Source organism: Bombus pyrosoma, linkage group LG6, assembly GCF_014825855.1.
Source record: "Bombus pyrosoma isolate SC7728 linkage group LG6, ASM1482585v1, whole genome shotgun sequence".
Classification (NCBI taxonomy): Eukaryota; Metazoa; Arthropoda; class Insecta; order Hymenoptera; family Apidae; genus Bombus; species Bombus pyrosoma.
In genome coordinates, this window is record NC_057775.1 from 12,681,612 (window position 1) to 12,704,196 (window position 22,585).

Below are 22,585 nucleotides of genomic sequence, written 5' to 3' on the forward strand. Positions count from 1 at the left end.
ACGCGTCTCAGCACTTTCTTCTATACCCGATATTAACCGACTGTCCTTCCAGATGCTTCTAAGGACTGAACTGTTTACCTTCATCTGTTTTCGAGACGTCGCGCATACACACACTTCTACACACTGATACTCGCATACAAGTATTCTTACTGCGCGTTTAACTTAGTCTAGCACAGAAAATTATACATATCTCAACAACCTTTACTGTTGATTTTTAAAAATTACCGATGTGATCATTTCTAAATATTCATTTATTTGCAATATCTATGTGTACATAGGTATGTGCATTTGAAACTTGATAACATTTCATCATCTTATTAATCTGAATTAGCAGTGATTCCATTTTTCTCTTTTTTTCCTCTCGCATTTTATCTTCCCTTATCACAAATTTTAGAAGTGGGTATACATTCAAGCTTTCAAATTTTCCAATAACTTGTTATCGACTGTTCAACGTGTGCTCCAGTGTCTCTTAATTAAATATAAGCTATCAAGACACGTCCAATGAAATGGAGTCAGAGGTGCATGGTCGGGGTTAGCACCGATTTCGCGACGAACACTAATTGCTCTCGAGAATGAAGATTGATCCCGGCCTGACATCTCACGGGTTTCATCAAATTGGTCACCCATCAACCGGCTGGCTAGTGGCTGTCTGCCAATTCGAGGAACGATTAGGGATTAATGCAAGTAAATAGATGCCAATGCTAAGCCATCCTTGCGCCAATCTGAATTATTCATCAAGTACTTTATGTACTCACTACGAATCTATTATTTCTCCTTATCGTTTAATCTTTTAGAGGATTCCTATTATTTCTCCGTGTTTGTCGCTTTTTCTTTACATTCGAGAAATTCTTAATTGTTCCTTAGCATTACAATGTTTATGCTTACCAATGTAATATTTCCCTAAGCTCTTCATATATAATGTAACATATATAATTCATTGAAACTGTTTACTATCAATATAAACAGAGCGGGACGAAAAAAGGTGGTTTTATTTTACGAGTAAAAAGGAGTCGCTGAAACAAATAGCGAGCCAATTGACGTGGTTTACTGGATAGGCGAAAGGAGAACGAAAAATGCGAATACAGAGAGGGAAAAGGAACGAAAAGAAAGAGAAACGATGACAACAGGCTGCCCCCGCTGAAATTCTGTTTGCAAATGTTCCGTCGAAATAACCTCTGGCGTATAGTCCCGCGGAGAATTTACTTTGGCGTGACGAGGGGTTTCCAGCTATAGAAAAAATTGTTGCTGAAGGTCGATCGAATCGAGCCGGATCGAGGAATTATACGGGTAAACCGTTTTACTCAACGTGTAACTGGTGGTCTTCTTTTATAGTACGTTATCAGAAAGGATTTAAAGGAAGAATTGAAAATAGGGAAAGTAGAAAATAAAAAATAGAATTTATAATATCAATCACGTATGAGTTAAAAGAAGATTAAAAGCAAATGTAAGTATCCTTACCTTTGTATTTCATCACTAATTATTTAAAATTTTTAATATATTTATAATTTATTTTTATTAATAACCGTTTTAATATGTTTGTTTAATTTTTAAAAAATTCCAAATCTGTTCGTTTCATAAATAATTTTTACACTAGATCCACGCTTTTAATTTTTTAGTTGGCCGTCGATTATTATCTTCATTTGGACCAATTACAATTATATGTATAACAAATATTATAACAAGCGATAGCGAACACCCTTCGATAAATTCAACGAGCTCAATCACACACGAATATTCCTATAAAATCCAGAATTGCTTACCACAGTAACCAGAACGTCACGCACCACAAATTCAAACTACCGTCCGAACTATGCTTCCCGACATTAATTCTCTATAGAACTGACGTCCTGAAATACGCTTGCAGATCTTTGCGTCAACGTTAACATTTTATCCACCCAAAATATCATTCGGCTATCTGATCGCCAAGCGTGGTAGTTTACAATGTCATTAAATCATCATTGTATAAAAAGAATTCCTCAAAATAAGGACATTTCCTCTACTTGAAGAAATATTCATATAAATGAAATAAAAATTGTTTTTGAAACCATCTGTGCCAGACAGAAGCCAAGAGATTAGAAAGATTTTCCATTTAAACAATCCAATATGCATATTGCAAAAAGTATCAGCAATTCTCAGAAACCGATCCAAGTTTCAACCACTTCGAGGAAGAAAGAAACGACGAAATTCGATTGCAAGGTTCTTTCGATAGTTTTTTTTTTAACAACGTACTCAAAAGCGTTGACAGACTCGACGCGATTTCGTGAGAGTAAACGAAAGCTGTTGTTTTTGTATCACGATTACAACGCTGCAAAAGAAGAAAAAGAAGAAGAAGAAGAGAGAGAGAAAGAGAGAGAGAGAGAGAGAGTCCCCCTCGACATAATGCATTCTTAAGAGGCAATTGAAAACCTTTCAAACCGTGCAAACAAGCCTGTGCGAGGGCCTGCGCGTTAACTCGATCAAGATCTTTCACGTGTGAATAGCGTGAACTGGACGAGTCCTTTGGGAACCCAACCGAATATCGTCGAATATATTATCATGTAACCAGGCAAGTCCGCGAACAGCCATCGATTCTCCGACAGAAAATTTATCCGCTCTGGCGAAACGTGGCCGCTAGCTCAGTTTGTAATAAATTATGCCTCGGTAACGTAGCGGAGAACATTCGAAATTAGCTATCGGCTTTCAATAACGACGCGTTATTAACTAAAGTTGGAATAGTTTCACCTAACAATTACATGGTAGGCACTCGCAGTTTGCAGCTGGTTAAGGAAGAGAGTTATAGTGTGTACATAGCAGCTGAGAGATTTAACATTTGAGGTTTAGATATATTTGCTGAGAAATAGGTTGGCTACTTTACTTAGCTTAGGGTGAAAAGTATTGATCTAGAAGTTGTTTCTAATTAGAGAACAATAATAACTTTTAAGAATACATATTTACGTATCACAGATCGCGTATCAATTTGCACACGTTAGTTACAATATTAATAATATTGTAATTATAAACTCCAGTAGTAATCCATAGTCCAATTATTTATAATACTTATTTGTATATATATATATACTAAATTATATATTTTATATATATAATAGATTCTTAACTATACTACGAAATAAATTACTAAACTCCACGTGTAACATTTCGGAATGTTCTTCAACGTTCTTCCCGCAATTTAACCATTCGCTTATCTAAGCATTCATCCTCATATCCAAATCCAAGAGGACCATTCACTGTGTCACTAGTTCCATTCGTGCCATATATCGATTCTCCAGTGAAACACAATCGGCACAGTCATCCCGTTGTTCTTATTAGAATTATATCTCGTGGCTGCCGAAATAAGCAAGGCTACTGTTTTCGTTGCCGAATAAGCGAATTTGGCACGTACCGGGAGGCTCGTTGACCGTTTTCGACTGACAGAAACATAGAAGGTGTAAAAGCCAGTGGTGTCCAATTAGCGGTCGGCAATGCTAGCCGGCCCTAATTCACCGAATCCCATTCTACCTTCCGTTGAACGCCCATTTTCCCACGAGTTAGTGTGCGGATGCGGTCAAATACGCTTCCAGTCCGCGTACTATCGCGCGGAATCGGGCAATAGCCGAAAATCATAAGTCACGCGAGTCTATATATTTCTTTTCTCTTCTTTCGATTTTGTTGCATGGTTCAACAGAGAAAGAGAGAAAGAGAGAGGAAGAGTAGTTTATTGCAGCAAGCGATCCTTTGGTGTGGTGTGTAGACGCGTTGTTTATGGAAATTTCGCTGGCGAGTATTTGCGTAGAAAAACAATTCAATCGATCGAGACTCTGTTTGTTCTGGCGCAATCAATTTGATGGGATGCGTTACCATCGAGTGTTGGACCCGGTACGTAACAGTTGGAATTTTATTTTAAGAACAGAAATATCTCGTTTGAAGCTACACGGTGTTAAGGGTAGAAAGGATATTTTTTCTTTATTTGAAATTGTTATCGGCTTGAGAAGGGTTGGAGATAATTTGTCGCGAGTTTTTTTTCCACGCAGACTATGTCTACCCCTTATTGGCGTAACAAAGTTTATTGCTTTAAAACTCCTATCAATCTCTTCTAGATACTAGCTCCGACTACTTGTACCGACATATTTGTCACAACTGATCGAAAATTGTTTTTGTCGCTCAAACTTGAGATGTAAAAATGGATGGACATTTTTAAACGCCTTTTTAGCAAATAGTGACCCTAATTTTGTTCATTAGTACATTTGATCCGAAAAATCTTCTATTGAAGGATACTATTCACTAATTGATGAATTTCTCGTTGTGTTACTTCTTCGTGTTATATTATTTTCAAATATAGTAGAAAGGAACAAAAAATGTTTCGAATTTATATTTATATAGAAAATATTCTACTGTTCAAATCTATCTATTTAGAAATATCCTTTATACTTGCATCCACCACAAAAGAGGGCTCAAACTATGCCCTGAAATCGTACTTCGCCTCGTCAAATACTTGGCAAAATCTCGTTTCATCTCGCACATATCACCAGCATTTTGGCAAACGGTAGAGATCGATATTTCTGGTAACCCTCCTATTTTTCAACGACCTACTAGCATCCCCTTTGATACCAACACTCAGAATTTCAACGAAAGACGCGGATTGTCTGGAAAGATAGCCACGGCGTCGAACGTGAAATCGTCGTAGCGTGGCACTCGTGACAACAACCTCTGGCTTCTTGCCGCGAAATTTATTTTTCTCGGAGGTTGCTCGTGAACGACGACTACGTGACAGTCAAGACAGCAGAGGGAAAACCGTGTGGCAATAACCCCTTCGCGTTTCAAACGAATCGCCCGCAGAACGAGGGTCAATGCCTAACCCTTATTGCGCTCGTCTCTCGTGCACGATCTCGAGAATTTCATAAAAAGAAATGTTTTTCGCCCGAATGTTTATGTAGCTCAAGGAATTCGCTCGAATAGGATTGAACGTGGTAATGGAAAACGGGTTGACAAATGGAAATCGACGATAACGATATTGGGGTTTTCAACAGTCGAAAACAGGAGGTGAAACAGAGATACAGGACAGTTATGATAATATCATTAGAAGTTATTTATCGAAGAAGCAATGCAATTTGTTTTTATCAAAGCTAGAAGGTATGATCATGACAGTACCAAAGATTTGACCATTCGCTATTAATTCGTTGTAACATTTTCCGTCATTACTAGCGCAGAACTGTGTAGGCTATCCATTATATGTAAAAATATATAAAATATCCAAAAGAATTCCCTTCACAATATTTAATAAGTAAAACAGATCTCTGAGTAAATTCTATTTCTATAATAATGGTTATAAAATATTTTAAACGCTCTCTGCTCGTTTTCAAATTGTAAGCTACTTTTTTCCAATTTCATATGGATCAGCGTGTTATTCGTGAATTTTTAGAAACTTCGGATCGTAGAAAGTGCTCGTGACCGGGTCTCGTCCACGTAGGTATAAGCAATTCATGACCGATTCATCAGGGCTAGTGTTTGGTAGAAGGCACGACAGGGAATAGCGAAGGAAGAGATACTCCACCGGAAATTACGCTCTCCCCATGGAGACAGAGCTTCCGGTTCGGCTGTACATAAGCCATCTCTCTGTAAGAAGACACCAGGAACACAAGTGCACACATATAGGTAGCTTCATAAACTCATGGCCTCGAATTTCCAACGATTCATTATCGCTACTCTGTGCGATGTATAAGAGAAGGTTAGATAGCATCGAATGCATTTTTGTGGTCTACGATTTAGTTTGCTATAAAATTTAAGCAGTAGTAGTAGTATCAATGAAAAATAAGTGTCTTTGTAAGCTTAATGTAGATGATTAAAATCATTAAAATCTCGTTGTAACATTACAAAAATGTTCAGTTCATGTAGTATTCAATTTAATTAATAATATTAATATTGATACTATCGTATTATGGGAATGAAGAAGTAAAAATTCGATAATAGTTTGTCTCAGATTCTGTAGGATAATGGAATGAAAATAGGGTGGACAAGGGTTATCAACTAAGCCGAATGATCTCTCGTCTGTCCTATTGGCATCTCAGAATCGGGCGTTAAACGAGCTTCCACAGTGCTTCCGTAACCCTTGTATGTATAGGCAACGATACGTTCATAATTCACGCGAAATCCCGAAATCTTTGCTCATACTACATATAATAAGTTGTCTACCATATCAGCTTATAATTTATTATTTCATATTTTTATTTTAATCTTATGCTTTCAACAGCTTGTTCGAAATTGTTTTGCTTTCTTTTAAAGCTCGTACTTAAATCCACGCTGCATGTTGTTTCTGTCGAAAATATTTTCCCCGAAGTCCATCGTATTTTATGTCTTTTGGTATCGATAAGTCATCGTTCCTCCCGACCAATGAGAAAACTCATAAATTTTTTGCACACGAACGACGTGAATGTTTCACGACTGGAAATTCATTGCCAGTGCACGCTCGTTTACTAAATGTGTTGGACCTTCCCGTCGGAAATGTGTATACGAATGTTATATGGCCAAACGCAGTTCGATTCGACAGGCATTACCTCTTTTGCTGCGAGTTTAAATGGATGGGAGGAGGCAAAGTAGCATAAATTCAAACGAAATCGATTTAAATGGAAACATCCCTTGAAATTATGGATGGATAGCGGAATAGATTTCAGGGTAATGGGATCGTCAAATTTGTTGCGATTGATTTTCATTAAATGTTGGTTCCAATTCTAGGCAAAAATATATTCGAATTAAAAAAGCTAAAATTAGAGTTAAGATATTAAGAGGTTCGATAGATATTATTTTAGAAAGAAACATGATTTTTCTCTGCGAAATCTATACTCTACTCGACGAAGGTCTACAAATTTCATAGAACATATTGATGGACGCTTCTAATAACGATTTGTTTGTTCTGATTACAGCTGGTGGGAGGCGAATTCGACATGGAACTCAACTTCGTGATTCAGGACGCACAGAATATCAGGCACATGCTGGAACTGCTCGATCATTGCCCGCCCAATCTCCAGGTAAGCATTGGGCGTAACGTTCGCCTCGATCAAACTAATTATCCAAGGGGCTGGGGTGTTATACCACGCCACAAATTTGATTCTACGAAGGAACACACGATCACTGCGATCAATACGTCAAACTTGCTCGTAATTAATTTCTTGCTCGCCTGCTAATATGTCGACCATTTCTTTGTCCCCTAAGAATCCTAATTTTGTCGTGGTTTAAATATTGAAAATGGATAAAAGGCACAAAAATAAATCGGAGACGTAGAATACAATTTTTCTATTCAATCCCATTAAATCTACCGAAAAATGTAAAATTTACGTAAAGCTGCTAATCACGTTTGGGAAAGTTACAGACCGATAAGCCGCGTGCTATATCACGATATACCTTTTTCTCAAACTCGCGGTTGGAAAAAAGGGGAAGTTCAAAACTCTGAACGCGCTCGACGGGAAAAAAGAATTGAAATCCATTACGTCGCAAATTTCGTTCGAGGGAGAAAACGAATGCGCAGAGCGCAAATTTTTTTTTTTTCACCCACCGTGAAGCCACGGGAATTTATCAACCTCGTCGACGTCGCTTGCATTGCTGTCTCGATTCAGACACGTTACCAGTTTCAAATCGTTACCAGTTTTCTTCCTTGATGGAGAAAAATGGAACTCGCGAAATAGTGATATGATTTGCTACGCGAAAATTGCTATGATTTTATTCGTTACAAATGGCTGCAAATTAATCAAGATCAGACACCAATCGTTTCAAACTGTTTTATTATCCTTTTACTTGTTATATAAAATATACGATAGTTCGTGCAATCATTCAAAAACTTGAAGATCCTTCTTATAAATATATCATGTGCTATGTATAGAAAATGTTGAAATTTAATAAAAATTTTCTCGTGTGTGTATACGCTGCTAATGGAATTTCAAAATATTTTATATAACACATACGATACATAAAATCTTTTCTGTGTTAAGCGTTGAAATACTTTCGTGAGCCCCGTATATACAAAAGGCATAGAATTAACTGTGTAAAATATATACGTACAAAAAGTGAAACCATCAGTCCACGCAAAACAATGCTCGTCCATAACACACGATGCAAGAAATATCGTTCTCGTTCGAGTTGGGCGCGCAAGAAACGTCGAACCGCTACGTCGCGCCGTTCTCTTCGCAACGTCGATGCATCACGTGTCGAAAACGGTAGTCGTGAAAAACGCAGCACTATTACGGGGCTTCGAAGTCGTTGCATTCCGTCTCGTTAAGGGAGCCATCAGAACGACGAGATACAGGCATAAGGATAAGAAAGTTTCGTAAGTAATAGCCGGTGCTCGGCCGCCGCGTCAAGCGAAGAAAAAGCCATTTACTCTTTCCACCGACGCGACGAGTTGTTAAACTTGCGCGAGCTGCTTGCGTCGTGGCGAGAAACTTTCGATGTAAAAGTAAATAGAAATTTAAACTGTGTACACGGAATAAGTTATAAGAGCCTTGTTCTACCGTTTCTCGCGTCCTTTGATCACAACAGAGGAAAACGTAGTTGTACGGTTCCGAACTTTACAATAGAATCTAATTTGTCGCTTCATTGATGCAAGTTTCACAAACGAACAATTTGCCTCCCATTGTTTTCATCAGTTTTATATACATGTATTGTTATATCATAATCTAATATTTAACCAATCTGACAAGATGGAATGTATTAAACTCTAGGAACTTTTATTGTTATGTCCGGTGACTCTTTATACAAATCCACGCCGCAGATAAGATGGTTGCCAGATATTCACACACCCTCATTGCGTATCTTTAATAATCTTAAGGACCCACCATAAATCTTGACATTTTCATAATTAAGATCCTTCAGATCAAACAAGTATCTTCTTACTTCAAGTGTTCCTTAAATTTATCGTCTTCTCCGGGAAGATACGATGTCTCCTGCTACCAACTTTTTCTCGGGGGCGGCTAGAACCCTTCCTTGCTCACCGACTTTCTTTTTATCCAAACAGAAGCACTGATTATTTCCCTCTCTTTCCTAGCCAAAATTGCCATCAACAAATCCAATGGTTCCGTGCGCTAGACACACCCATCAATAGCTTTCCTCCGCCACAGCATCGTCACCGAACTTCGCTAGTTTTTCATCTTTAGATCAGTCAACATCTGTCTTCGGTTTTTCATGCGTTGACCAGTCAATGCCTTGACTGATCTATCAGCCTTAGTTCAGTCATCTGTTTAACTTATATCTATACACACCGAGCGTAACTGTCTATGTCTACAAAGTTGTTGGAATAAAGTGTATATTATAACCCGTCACTTCAGTGTTATAATCAGTTCAATCATCTCTATTATCTTAATCGAAATAGGGGATCGATCATTTCGTGGCGTCGATTATCTAATCGTAACGGGAATTCACGACTCTCGTTGACGCGCTTCTTCGCGATCGCGTCTCTCCACGAACGGCCGAACATTTATTTTTGTGGGAATTCCATAAAATTGTTGAATCTAAGTGGAAGAAATAGTATTAAAGTAGATATTAAACAAATTCTTGAAATTCTCTTCCATAACCATAATGTTGAAAAACAGACGCCGATGACGTAAATTGATTGGAAAGAATCGTAAATGAGATGTTGCGTCCGCGCGACGAATAAAGATGCAAATGTAATGGGAAGTTGATTAATTGGATAACGTAAGTCGAGTGATTAATCTGTTAATCAGAAAGCACGTTTTTACATATTGTAAGTTGAATAAAAGCAAGGATGGTTTAATTTAATAAAAATGCAAGTTAAATCGGAAAGTGAGAACGGCCCCTACTTTTATATTCCATTTCCAAACATAACCCAAGTCCTTTCATTAATGTATGCAATTGAATAATGCTCGCTTTTGCATCATTTGACACGCTTTGGCATTTCAATTTACATAATCGAATAATCGATAACCAGAGTATCAGTTTCCATATAATTTGTACATGGTCGCTTAGGTAATTGACGTCCTACAGTACATTAACTGCAGAGTACATATATCTTTTAATATCTACGAGGTTACGCTCGTTTTGCTCATTTTCGCGAGATCTTTAATTATTTTGAACATGAAAAACATTATAAAACAGACATGTTTCTCGTTTTATCCATCTACGTATTAACATCAGGGTAGGCCAGAATGTTTTATACATCTCAATATTTTTATTGACTGGCAATGAGATACGAAACGAACAGGGTATGTAGAAATAAAACAGTATACCATCGTGATCAGTATATTATGTAATTTCAATGTTATTAAAAGAGGATATAGAATTATTGAAAACAAAGAGGTACCACAGGCTACGAATGAAAATCAGTTGTTTGAAACATCGAAAATAGAATGGCAGAAAATATTAAAAGTTATTCAGTGAAATAATAATTCACAGGAAACAGTTCTCAAATTAAAATGTTACCTGTGGCAAATTCGATCGTGTCCTTGATATCATTTCAGTTGCGTCAAAAATAATTTTTATACCGTCGCAACTATAGAGAACTGTCAAGTGATCCTCTTTAAGTAATACATCTTATAACATGAAATAATAACAATTAGAAATAATGATCAAAGCTGCGATATATGTATCTTAAGGCACCTTAGTAAAATTCAATATTTTATTCGTTGTTCGCGGTTGATAATAAGCGAATCATCAAGAAATGTGTATTAACGGGAGATAATAGCTCAGTAATACGAATCCACGGTGTGAATTCGCCGTATCATCTTGACAGAATTGCTTGTGGCTGATATAATCTGTTGGAGATCGGTTTCTGGTGTCCTCAGAATCCGGTTTGAGCACGTTCCTGAAATGTTAATACTGTTAAGGGAGTTTCCTCGTCGATGTCTCCAGCTGTACAATTCTAGTTCTCTACATATGAGTGTCTTATATGTACGTATATGTATAGGAAATGTTCTCAGAAATACATATACATGTACGTAAATACATGTACATAGAAGGCTGCAGTCATTGAAATCTAAGCCAAGCACGATAGAGTATGCAACGTGTTACTTCAACGAAAGTTTCGTGTATTCTTCTTGTCGGAATAATTGAAGGAGCACTTGATTTGTAAATCTAGCTTTTTGTAAATGACTTTTTGTAGAGAATATGTAGCATAGTATGGGAATAATTAAAGATTACCGATATTTATGACTTGTGTGAAAAGAATGTTCTTTCTCTTTGGATATCTGTAAGAAAATACAGCAAAGAAGATTTAAAAGGTCAGGAAAATATTTGTAGAAACATAGAAAAGTGTTCAAGTGTCAAAAGCGTTTCGTATTCGATCAAACCGAAGTAAATTGGTATTAATATCTGTACTATTAATTTCGGAGCGATGAAATTTAATAGGAGGTTTAATATTGGTATGATTAAGTAAGTAAATTTCAATGTTGATCTGGTGTACATAGAAACTTTCAAAGTTCCTCTGTTTATCCACTTTAGTCCCTTTTCCAACGTTAGATTTAGAAATAGAAGCAAACGGCTATATGCGAATGTTTATTCTTTGAGTCCTACAAACAAACTGACAATAACCAGCGGTGAAACCTTTAAACGAGATCAATAGAAACCAAATTGAACTTCCCGGTACAAAGACCAAGCAACAATAAACGATTTCCGTCCTTGCGCGACTAGCTTGTACTTGAATATCAAGACGAAGAAAAATAACGTTTCAATAATTTCCATCGGAGGTTTTCTCGGCTGGGGTCTTTGTACCAATTTACAGTCAACTGTTATTCACCTCGGAGGCAGAGGTTGACGTTCCTCGAAAGATACCAACTAGATTGAGAAATACACAATTAAATGCCGACTATATTTCTTCGTTATTTACCGTGGTAACCTCGTTGCAACGTGGTAAGATCTACAAAGAGGCAATTAAAATGAATGAAACATCGGGTTACGGACTTGAAAGGTACCAGTCAGAGACAAGAAAATGTCGCTGCTCTGTAAAGCCGGTAAAATCAACGAAAACAACTGAAATATTGAATCTTTTCATTAAGCAACGTGCCAGTAATCCGGTAGAATTCCAATCGAATTTGCTGTGCCCATTATCGCATGGTTGAAGGTTCAAAGGCGCGAATCCCTGTAACCGTACGCGGCTCGTTATAGAACCTATTCACAGCAGAGTTTTAACATGCATTGCCATTACGCTTTATACCACGTTACGATATAACGAACACGATTCGAAATTTTCTTGTATTAGACTTTATTCTTTTTCGTTCATCGTTGTTGAACAGCATGGTTAAGATACGTTTTGGAATTGAAGTTTTTAAAGTTCGTTTTAAATTACATTACTTATGTATGCATGCATTTTGATGTTTACCAACCTGGATGTATTTTCAAGAGAAATTTAGTTTATATGCATATGACAATACATAGCAAATGATAATTAAATTGTGAATCCTGTGGTATATTGAGATATTAACGTATTTAGTTACCAGCGTAATTCGAATATTCTTTATAAATTTTCAAACACATATTTAAATTCATACGGGCAAGTTCAAATCTAAATATTTCAATAAAAATTCAAATTTTCGAATTTAGCCTTTTAAATTACAGCAAATTACCATTTCTCTAACATGATTTATGACAACTGAATATTGAACAAGGTTAATTACACGATAGCCAACCTGTTAATTTCAAACTTCGATAAAGCAACGTTTCGTATGCAGTAACTTATCACCGCACTTGAAATGCGAATAAAATCGTATCGGCGGACGATTGTTACTGTAGGTGCTAGCTCGGTGATCTCAATTAATTACCAGGTCTGGCAACGTTGATACAGCTGGTGGTTAACCGTATTCCGGAGGAAGTACTTCAGATACAACCATTTACCGGTGTCGTATCGATGAAATGTAAATTTGGATAACTGCTTGCAAACGTCATTCATGTCGGTGCAATCTGCACACCGAGCCGTCTATCTCATGCATATGCCTCTGGCAGACTGTGCTATCGCTTTCTCCTGCTATATTCGCATTTAAGGAATAAATGCGAGCCGTGTTTACAAGTCAAGGGACACAGCGGTCGTATTCGTGTAGCGAATTTGCAAGTAAATATCGGACACGCAAATTTCGCAAGTTATGACATGGGTTATGATACCCCAAGAGTCGCGTAAACTGTTTATAAGTGGATCATAGTTTTATAAGTGGTATCATAGTCGCAATATAGCCGTAAATTATATTCCCAATATACATTTAAGTATTTTCCAATGTAAAAATAAAATTAGATAATTATTCATTAGATATGTAGAGAGAAATAACGTGACTATTTTTTAAATATTTCATGTCTTAATGTCTAGCCATGGTAAAACCTGATTTTAATATTAATTTAATCTTCACCTTGCAAAACCGTGAATACCTTCTTTATAGAAACTTTGCCAGCTACGATTTACTTTTCCGATAATTCGGTAAACTATGAACTATACCTACTTCGGTGGAAGCTCGGAACCATTTGTCAAGGTGCAAATTACCAGTTAAGTCAGACAAATCGCGACAATGGGAAAACGCAGTCGCGCGGAATAACCGGAAGGCAAGGTATATACAATCAGACCGGACTGACGCCGACGCAATCTCGAAGAACAGCAAAAATCTCTTCCTCTCTTTCTCTCTCTCTCTCTTTCTATGTGTTTTTTAAAAGTGATCGCGAGCAAATTTATACGACAATTTGTTGGACATCGATAAACTGTTAAATCCGTTCTAGACGAAGAAACGCTTGAGTTTAAGCCACTCTACGGGCTCTTTGTTCAAACAATTTGACGTAGATGGTTGCACCGAGACAGATTTAACAAGTTCTTCACGGCATTGCGAAGTCAATGAATAACACTCGCGTTTCGCGAACTATAATGATTTAAGCGATATAACTCGGATATCGCGGGATTACCGGATGACGTTGGCTTTCATAAATTTCAGCCTGAGTTATGGACATAACAATTCCGTTCTGCCATGACAGTTGAGCATCGAAAACACGTATACAGTTAGTCGGACATAAATTTAGATTAATTTCACGATAGATCAACGAGATGGGGAGATGAGATAGTTCGGGATAATACGTTTGGTGTTTTAAATAAACAAGTAAATGTTAAAGTTCACAGGATAATCGTGTAACACTAATCAAAGTATGGCTCGAATTTGATCGTGCATTAATATGGAATATCGCGTGTATTTTAGCATTATGACAGCAAATACAATTATGCAAACGGAATTCTATTGCGTAAATAATGAATAATGTATAGAGTATAACAAGTATAACAATTATAACAAAGTAAATTGAATATGAAAAAATATTAGAAAGTACAATGAAATGAGTTATAGACAACAGCATAAGAATCACCTAAATTCTAAAATTAAAGGATATTTACTACAGGTGAGATTTAATTAGTAAAATACCTTCATATGTACAGATACAATTTTATATAACAATAATAATAATATTGTTTCCAAATACCTATGATATTTGTAAAGAATCGTACATTTTATGTTATGCATTTGATGGAGGATTTGTAATTTTTATGTCTTCGATATTCGTTTGCATATTCGATAATGTAAAAAACTATTGAATAATTAATATATCTTCCACATGCATATACTAACTTTTAATTTCTGTTGCATACCGACAGCGTGTTGCTTTGAAAGAGGAAAGCATATTGCAATGAAAAAGGGAAGAAAAAAATGGAGATGAGAAGCAGAGGGGAGGATTTACGTTTCATCGAATAACCATTTATCAGAATTTCCAACTAGACTAACAAAATACAGACGCGGCCTGTAACGCGTTACACAAATCTGCAATGTTGCGGCGCTGTTGAAATTGGACGATCTCCAAACGCTTCCAAACAGCGAAATAAATATGGACGACGTATGAAGTTGCCAGATAAAATTTCCCGATGAATTATTACGCGATCGTGTAAATAATCGGTGGAAATCAAATTGGACAAATAAAATTCATATGAAATCTATAAAAAATTCGACCGTACATGGTTTATCGTTTATAGAGAAAATATTTCTTAAAAAAAGATACTTGAATGACGTTTGATTTTTTCAGCAGCATAAAATGAGCTACTACCATAATACCTTTTGCTGTCAACACTCTTTTGAAATCGGCAAACTACGAAAATTTGTTTTCGCCAACAATTTATTCGACGTTAATAAACTTTAGCGCATGAAATTAATAACGCACAAGTAATTCAGCATTCATGGTAAACAACGAAACAACCATCGAACACAATCGTTCGCATGACAGGATAGAATCGATCGAATTACTCCTGCAAATTTCTGCAATAAAGAAACTAACGTATTCGCAGCCACGTCCGATCGTGGGATACGCAGGTGTACGCGCATGCAAATGAAGATCTGTTCCGAAATGAAACGTCGAAGATAAAATCTGTTAGCGTGAAAACGGAGTAACAACACGATTCAACAAAGATCGAAAACCTTATCTTCCGCGCGATGCATTAATTTCGGTTTGTAAATTATGTTCTATCGAATGCAACGTGCATTTCATTTACTCCGGCGATAAATTAATAGTACGGGAGTTTAGTTGGACGTCACTTCGATCGCTGGACAGACACGTGGAACATTGTCAATTCAGTGGTGAGAATGCTATGTATCCTACGGTCTGTCAGTATTACAGTGAGCCATACTGTCGTTAATCTCTGCCCTCTATTTTCCATTTCGAATCCTACATCGATCGATATCCTAAATTTACCGTAAACAGCTTTGACGTTAAAATGTCCAACGAATTTCATTTTAAATTTCATTTTCAATACGAACGATATCCCAACTCCGCGAATTTAATATAAAAATCCAAAGCATTCTGAATGAAAAATTTGAATATTGAACGGATCACGTGAAATTCTATAACTGTGATATAAAATACCAGATTTAAATGATTTTTGCCCTAAAAAATTCAATATTGACGGACGTCGATTCAAGAGAATCGATATATCATTCTTGATTCAGGAGACTCGATAGTGACACCTTTCTGGACTCGAAGTAATAGATACAAATGATCTTGGATTCGACATATCAATCTAAACCCAAGGGATCTGATACAGACTACCACAGAGCCAAGAAACTTAATTTAGATCAGTGCTGGTCCCCGGGATTTGGTGTGGATGACCTGGATTCTTGGACGTACGTAGTACATACACCACCTCAAGGTCCAAGGATCGAGATCGATTCGTTTAGATGTTCAGTAGACTGTCCAGTTTCCTCCTACGTTATTTGTACGGAGTCCCTTCGGTGAAAGTAAGGCTGCGAGCATTGTGTCTCTTTGAGTTAGGGTCACCTGTATCGCTTGTGTCACGTATTATTTGTCCCAACCCCTTTGAGTCAGAACTGACTGTTCTCCATGCCACTCTTTGAGTCAGGATTATCTATCTTTGATCCGAACTTGACTACGTTGGTCTCCTTTGATCTAGCGCTGCCTTTGATCCAAGCTGCCGTTATCCTTCTCTTGTTTCATCTATGACTACTTTTGTTAACTTCTTTCAATCTAGAATTATCTATGTTAGACTCTTCCGATTCGAGATCATCTTGCCTCAGTCACTCTAATCCAAACTCGGGTGTGACAGGTTTCTGTAATACAAAACAATCCCTTTTGCGCTATCTTTTTGATTTAAAATTATTTATACCAGATATTTTCCACTGAAGTTTTTTTAAATCGACCGGGAAGATCAGCAGCAACGAACCTTTTATTATCGTAACACTTTCATAGTATGATCGTTTGATACAATTTCTTGATTTTTAAATATTCAATATGTATAACGAGTATCTAATGTCAGATTTTTATCGAGCATAGCTTTTTAAATAAATTTGTATGCTTAAAATGTAAATCAATTGGTATTATAAAGTTTCAAAGTTGCATATTCATATTAATTTAATCTTTCCTATTCGACAAATCTCAAATGTATTCTACCACAGAATGTTAGAACGCAATCTACTTTCCAAGCCACAAGTGGTCAAATCCCTTCACTCTGCCACTTCGCCATAACTCTGCCAAGACATTACAGCAAATAATCCATGACCTAGTACCAAAGATAACGAACATTCGAGACCACGAAATTTCACCCAAGTTCGTTACAAAGTCATTAATCATACAATTTAACAGATGTTGGAGGCGCGTTCAACCCTATATCCTGCATGAACGCCAACGGTACAAAATATTTTACGTGGACCTGTTAATGCTACGCGTCGTCAGCATTATTCGGCCGTATAATGCGAAGCAAGTATAAACAAGCATACATATACTACAAGTTAATACCGTGCTACAGAAGTGAAGCTGAAAGCGCAAACGCGTTTACGAAACATCGGGTCAAGTTTAATGACTCAACTTCGCCGCGTTTCTCTCAGAAACACGATGAAACATGGATGTTTTCAGTCAACAGGATTCGCCGCGCATCACCGGAAGCAGCGAAACTCCGAGGCTCGTTGCCAGCTTGCGAGCTTTCTAAGCATAGCTATATATTACCATTCTTTTCTTTTCACATTTACTTAATGAACATGTTTGTGTAATTTTTGCGATGATTATAATACGATCGTTTTTATTCGTCGGATTTCAGGGAGCCTCTTGTAGAAATTGTATGGAATGAATGTGTCTACCGGTATTTGTTTGCATGGCAAAATGAGTCATGAAATATGAAAAGATTCATATAATTATTGTGCAGCTTCGATGAATGACAAACGAATGAAACGGCAAACATAAAAGTCGGTGAACCTGTTAGCGAAGCGACCAGAGTTTGGGAATCGTACTGTCGACGAACTATGCGACTATTTAAATTTATCACATGCCGATTTAGATTTTAGAGACGCATACAACGCGTAACGTTTGAAATCAAAATTTTCGAATGTTTGTTCTTTTCATAAGTTTTTTAAAATTTCAATAAAATCACAAATCTGTCAAGTATTTACTCATCATCATCAGGTATTTACTCTTGGCTCCAGCACCAAAGAACGGTAGATGCCTCGCAGTTATAGGCTTAATTCGTTGCAAACGCGAATTGATATTTTCCGGCTATTTCACGATTGTACTCGCACAATGGGTATACATTCGCATAATAGGAATGTCTTTAGTTATTAGCCAGGTCAGGATATTAATCCCGGTTAGCGGCAAGTGGCGCGATAATAGCGACACTTGCGTTGCGGTCAGCTCGAATTTATGTCGACCGAGCCCTTGTTGTCGTAGATTCTGTCGATCGGAAGCGAGTCATTGTCGAAACATCAGAGCATCGACGATAACCACTCTTCGCCGGCGATGCTCCATGTACCGCAGACAGAACCGACCAGACACACCAAAAGCGTCGTGTTGTAGTTAATTACTCGCGGATCGAATCGCCGAAACGATGGGGATTACCGGAGAAATTAAAACATCAAATGGTAGCGCGATAACATATTTTCTGTTGTTAGCGTAGGCGATCGTTAAAATTTCATACGGCAGCCAGAAAATGTAATCACCAACGGTAAAACGTTCCATCCTCTCACCCGATATTCGAAGCGAAAATTGTGGAAACGCAAGGCGGTAATATTCGCGATATCATCTTGTGGTGTTGTGTATATGTATATTACTTTTGAAATTACCATTGGAAACTTCGGGCTTGTTAGTGAAATATTAACGTGATTGCGGGTAATTAGTATGTATATTTATATATGTATGGTTAAAATTTAAGATAATATTACAGTTGGTAGGTTGGAAATATTAACTTTCCCGTTTGTTATGTATCTTTAATATTTGAATTTCTGAAAATACCACTCTTCAGTGTAATATCGTGTGAACGAACTTTCAAATTGCTTTCAGTAATCGTATTTTGTTTTTTTTTTTTTTTTTTTTATTTACGAGCCATAGATATCTTAAAATCACATAGATTGACCATATCTTTATAAGTTAGACATTTCAAAAGAATGAGATTCAAAGTATCGTTTTTCTAACTTCGAACTGCAAACTGCATAGAAAGTTATAGAAATTTGTGGCGGCACTCGACAACACAAATACCGCCACTCGACACTAACTGCCAACGGACGACGGTAGCGCAGTGGTTAGCGCCTTAGGTTACGAACGTTCAGATCCCGGGATCGAATCCCGGCGACCGAAGTCCGATTTTTCTTCCACGATTCTTAAATAGGGAGAAAAATACAGCAGTACCCCAACAGCAGCGGCATCTACAACCAACAGCAACTAATACCATGGACCACACACACATACACAACCACCTCAAATTTATTTATATACTTATTCGCTCGTAGGAATCCGCCCATATTATTACACGTATTCCGAGAGGGAAGGGGAATAATTTGCATTGTGAACGCTACGACGTAGAGAATACAACATAAAATAAAAAGCCTAAACTTTTGAACGACGGTGTACGCATAAACGCGTTTAACAGACCGCATTGTGTGTTTTCGAGCTTGAAGAAAAATCACGTTAACGAATTTGTAATCCGATGGTGGCGGCTACGAAATCAAAGTTTCCAGCTCGATGCCACTATTTGTGCATAAAATAAACAACGCGGTTAACGATGGAAGATTTATTGGCGCGCCAGTATCAAATATTTCATTTAACTGTTTGTTTTTTTAATCCGAAACACCCGTTTATATATTTATACGTTCTTTCGCGTCTGCGCGATATTTATGCGCATGTTCGGGAGTCGCGAGCACGCGAACCAGAGTGAAGAAATTATTACACTCTCCTAACAGCGCTGAAACTTTATTATGAATGTGTGGCAATATACTTTTTTCCACTCGGTAATTTTTTATTCATTCCGAACACACGTAAACCGCAGAAGCATTTTCTCTCTTATATTATTTTTTCGTTCAGTTTGAACGAGAATTTCTTCTCTCTCTTTCTTTCTCTGTGCGAGCCAACTTTGTCGGTTGGTCGAATAGTTTTTATTAACGCTTGACTAAAATCGGCCGCAGCAAGTTTTTAAACGGGTCAGAAACTTCCGTTGAAATTTTTGGAAACTTACCGATGCTGCATTTATTAACGTACACCATTGTTCATCGAGTGAAGTTTCGTTGAATATTCACCGTAAATCACACAACCCGAAGATGTATGTCTTCTCCGAGCACGTAAGAAAATTCTGTTAACCGACCCGGATAAATATGTACTGCATCCGTCATCGTTGAGGTCGATCTACGAAAACGAGGAGAAAGTAATATTTTAAGAAGCTGCAACGTAAAGAATGACACGTACGTGTGATCGAGTTATAAATATTGTTAACCATGCGTGAGAAAGATAAAGTGTCTATACCATCTGGAGGTTCGTGTAGTTTATACACTGATTTACATATAGAGTTTACTGCGAAATTTTCTATGCTGCACTATGATACTGTTACAATTTTCATTAAATTAACCACAACCACTTACGCTTAGTAATTGTTTAAACCGTAGTTAAAATTTATATATTCGTTCACTATTATACAATATTAAAATATCCCAAGAAACATAGCGCAATTTTATAAGTTGTTTATCAAGAAAACTGCGACTCAATAGCTTCCTCGAATTAGGATAGTAGATAAACGTTTCACTTGTTTAGAGTACAGATGTCATGTTTTGCCGTAATCTCGCGATGTTTTCTTCTACTTCAACTACTTCAACTGCTCTTTCTTTCTTTCTATAAATGATTCGTCTTACACATATAGAAGACCAGTCATGTTTGTACTGTGTATGTGTGTGACCATTACTATTGTTAATGCCATTAATAAATTGAACAGGAAAGAGCTGTTCTGTCTCGTTATTGTTTGTGCCACTGAGAAATTAAATAACAAAAGAATAGCATCGCGATTGCACGGTTCCCTTTCTTTTCTTTTTCTTTACCCTACCTTAACAATTTATCTTTAAAATACGGATTATTTCTTGAAACGTTTTGATATCAAATAAAAGACATTAACATATTAGCAACATATTAAACTTACATGCATCGCCTTATGATCATTCTCGAGTGCTTATTCTAATCTCGAGACATTAAGAAATATTTTCGAAGAATGAATAAAAGGCTGTTATCCTCCGGGAATAAATATACACAAGAATTTCCAGAAACCGGCTGCGTCATGAGCAAAGAAAAGTAATTACGGCCGTTCTTAGTCTACGCTATCTTCCCAAACGTTACCAACTAACGAGGCAACCTCATTATTGCGCGGCGGTAATGTTAATCTCTCGCCGCGTCTCGGAATTACGTTTTTAATTAGCTTGGCCCTGCGCACCATTGATTAAGAACAGAATACGCGTGATATACAATGCCTTTCTGTGTCCCACGGAAGTACATATCTTTAATCTCACTCTTTTTTATTATTTTTGTGTCACATGTAACGTTATCGATTCAATATAGTAGCGATTTGAATCAAAACGACAGTCTTTTTTGAAATTATGAATAAAATATAGAGTAGAATATCCTGTAATCGCAAACGAAAAATTTAATTCAATATTTCCACATACTTCTGCCTCGGAAACTCGCGGAAAAGAGAATCTGTTTCTGTGGATAACTATATCGATCAAGTACATCGATCTTCACACAGATACTAAAACTAGGACTATATAAAATATTGAAACTAACGACGTAGCTTACGATTAAGACTTTAAAAGTATGACTTAAAATTAACGACGTAATTTAAAACGAAGATTTAAAAGTAACGCTTAAAAATTAAGATTTAAGAGACTAAAGTTTGAAACTACGATTCAAAACAAAGAATAAGTCCCCTGTTGCCTCATACAAGTGAAATATTTTACTTTGATAAATGAGTCCGTCTTTAAACAAAGACTGTAAACAGCAAAAAGTTAAACGTAGAAAAACATAAATCGATAAGATGATTTGACAATACATAGAAATTGAATTTTCCATTTAATTTCCGATGTTCCAATATTGTATACTATAATAATATGAATAATATTATTAAGTCCACTGGATGACGTAGAAAAAATACTTGTCAACAAGTCTCAAAATAAACGTTACTTGACTTAATTTACTTTCATTGTTATCAATACAATTAAAAACATTTCACCTACAGGAGATATTTCAAAACACATTTTCACGAAAATCACATTATTTCCATTCCATTTCCATTCCACTAAATCAAGTTGAGAAGCAAATTAATCTACTTATTACTGTGCAAAGCTAATCCATGTATCTCCGTTATAGCGAGCCGAAACACGAGGAGTCAAACGATCCTGCGTTCATCGTACAATCTGCTTTTCCCTTTCGCCGAATCTATGTCGCTAACAATTTCGCAGAATCGCGCGTTGCAACGGGAGTTATCGTGAAGAGGTCTATTCAAACAGCACAAGTCCTCGAGCTGCGGTTGCTTGAACGTTCCTGGGACGTAATCTAGTCGACGGTGCACGATTGTGCGGCCATAGAACGGTGCCACGGAAATCGTTCGCGGGACAACGCCCTGGCGCGTCGCGACGCATTCTGTTTGTGTCCCTGCTGAATAATCAGTGGGGATGAAAGGATGGCTGGGAAAAAAGTGTTTCCGGTATCCTGTTTCGCCGAGAAAACGACGTTTCAAGCTACACCAACGTGCTGCATCATTTCGCTTCTTTTACGATTTTTGTGTGTAGAATGTATCGTAAATTGCGCGGGTTGATGAACTTACATTCGCTGGAAATTAAATTTCCATTTAGAAAATCGT

At 37.0% G+C, this 22,585-nt stretch overlaps 1 protein-coding gene across 22 annotated transcripts in view; it reads left to right on the top strand.

Moving 5' to 3' along the window:
* The window catches only part of LOC122568291 (neurobeachin), a 417,885-nt gene that overhangs the window by 262,501 nt on the left and 132,799 nt on the right, over nucleotides 1–22,585 (top strand). For all 22 annotated transcript variants that reach the window (XM_043727883.1, XM_043727878.1, XM_043727870.1 and 19 more), the window contains one exon: nucleotides 6,894–6,998. In XM_043727883.1, coding sequence (XP_043583818.1) covers nucleotides 6,894–6,998 — 105 coding nt within the window. The remainder of the gene's footprint in view (nucleotides 1–6,893; nucleotides 6,999–22,585) is intronic.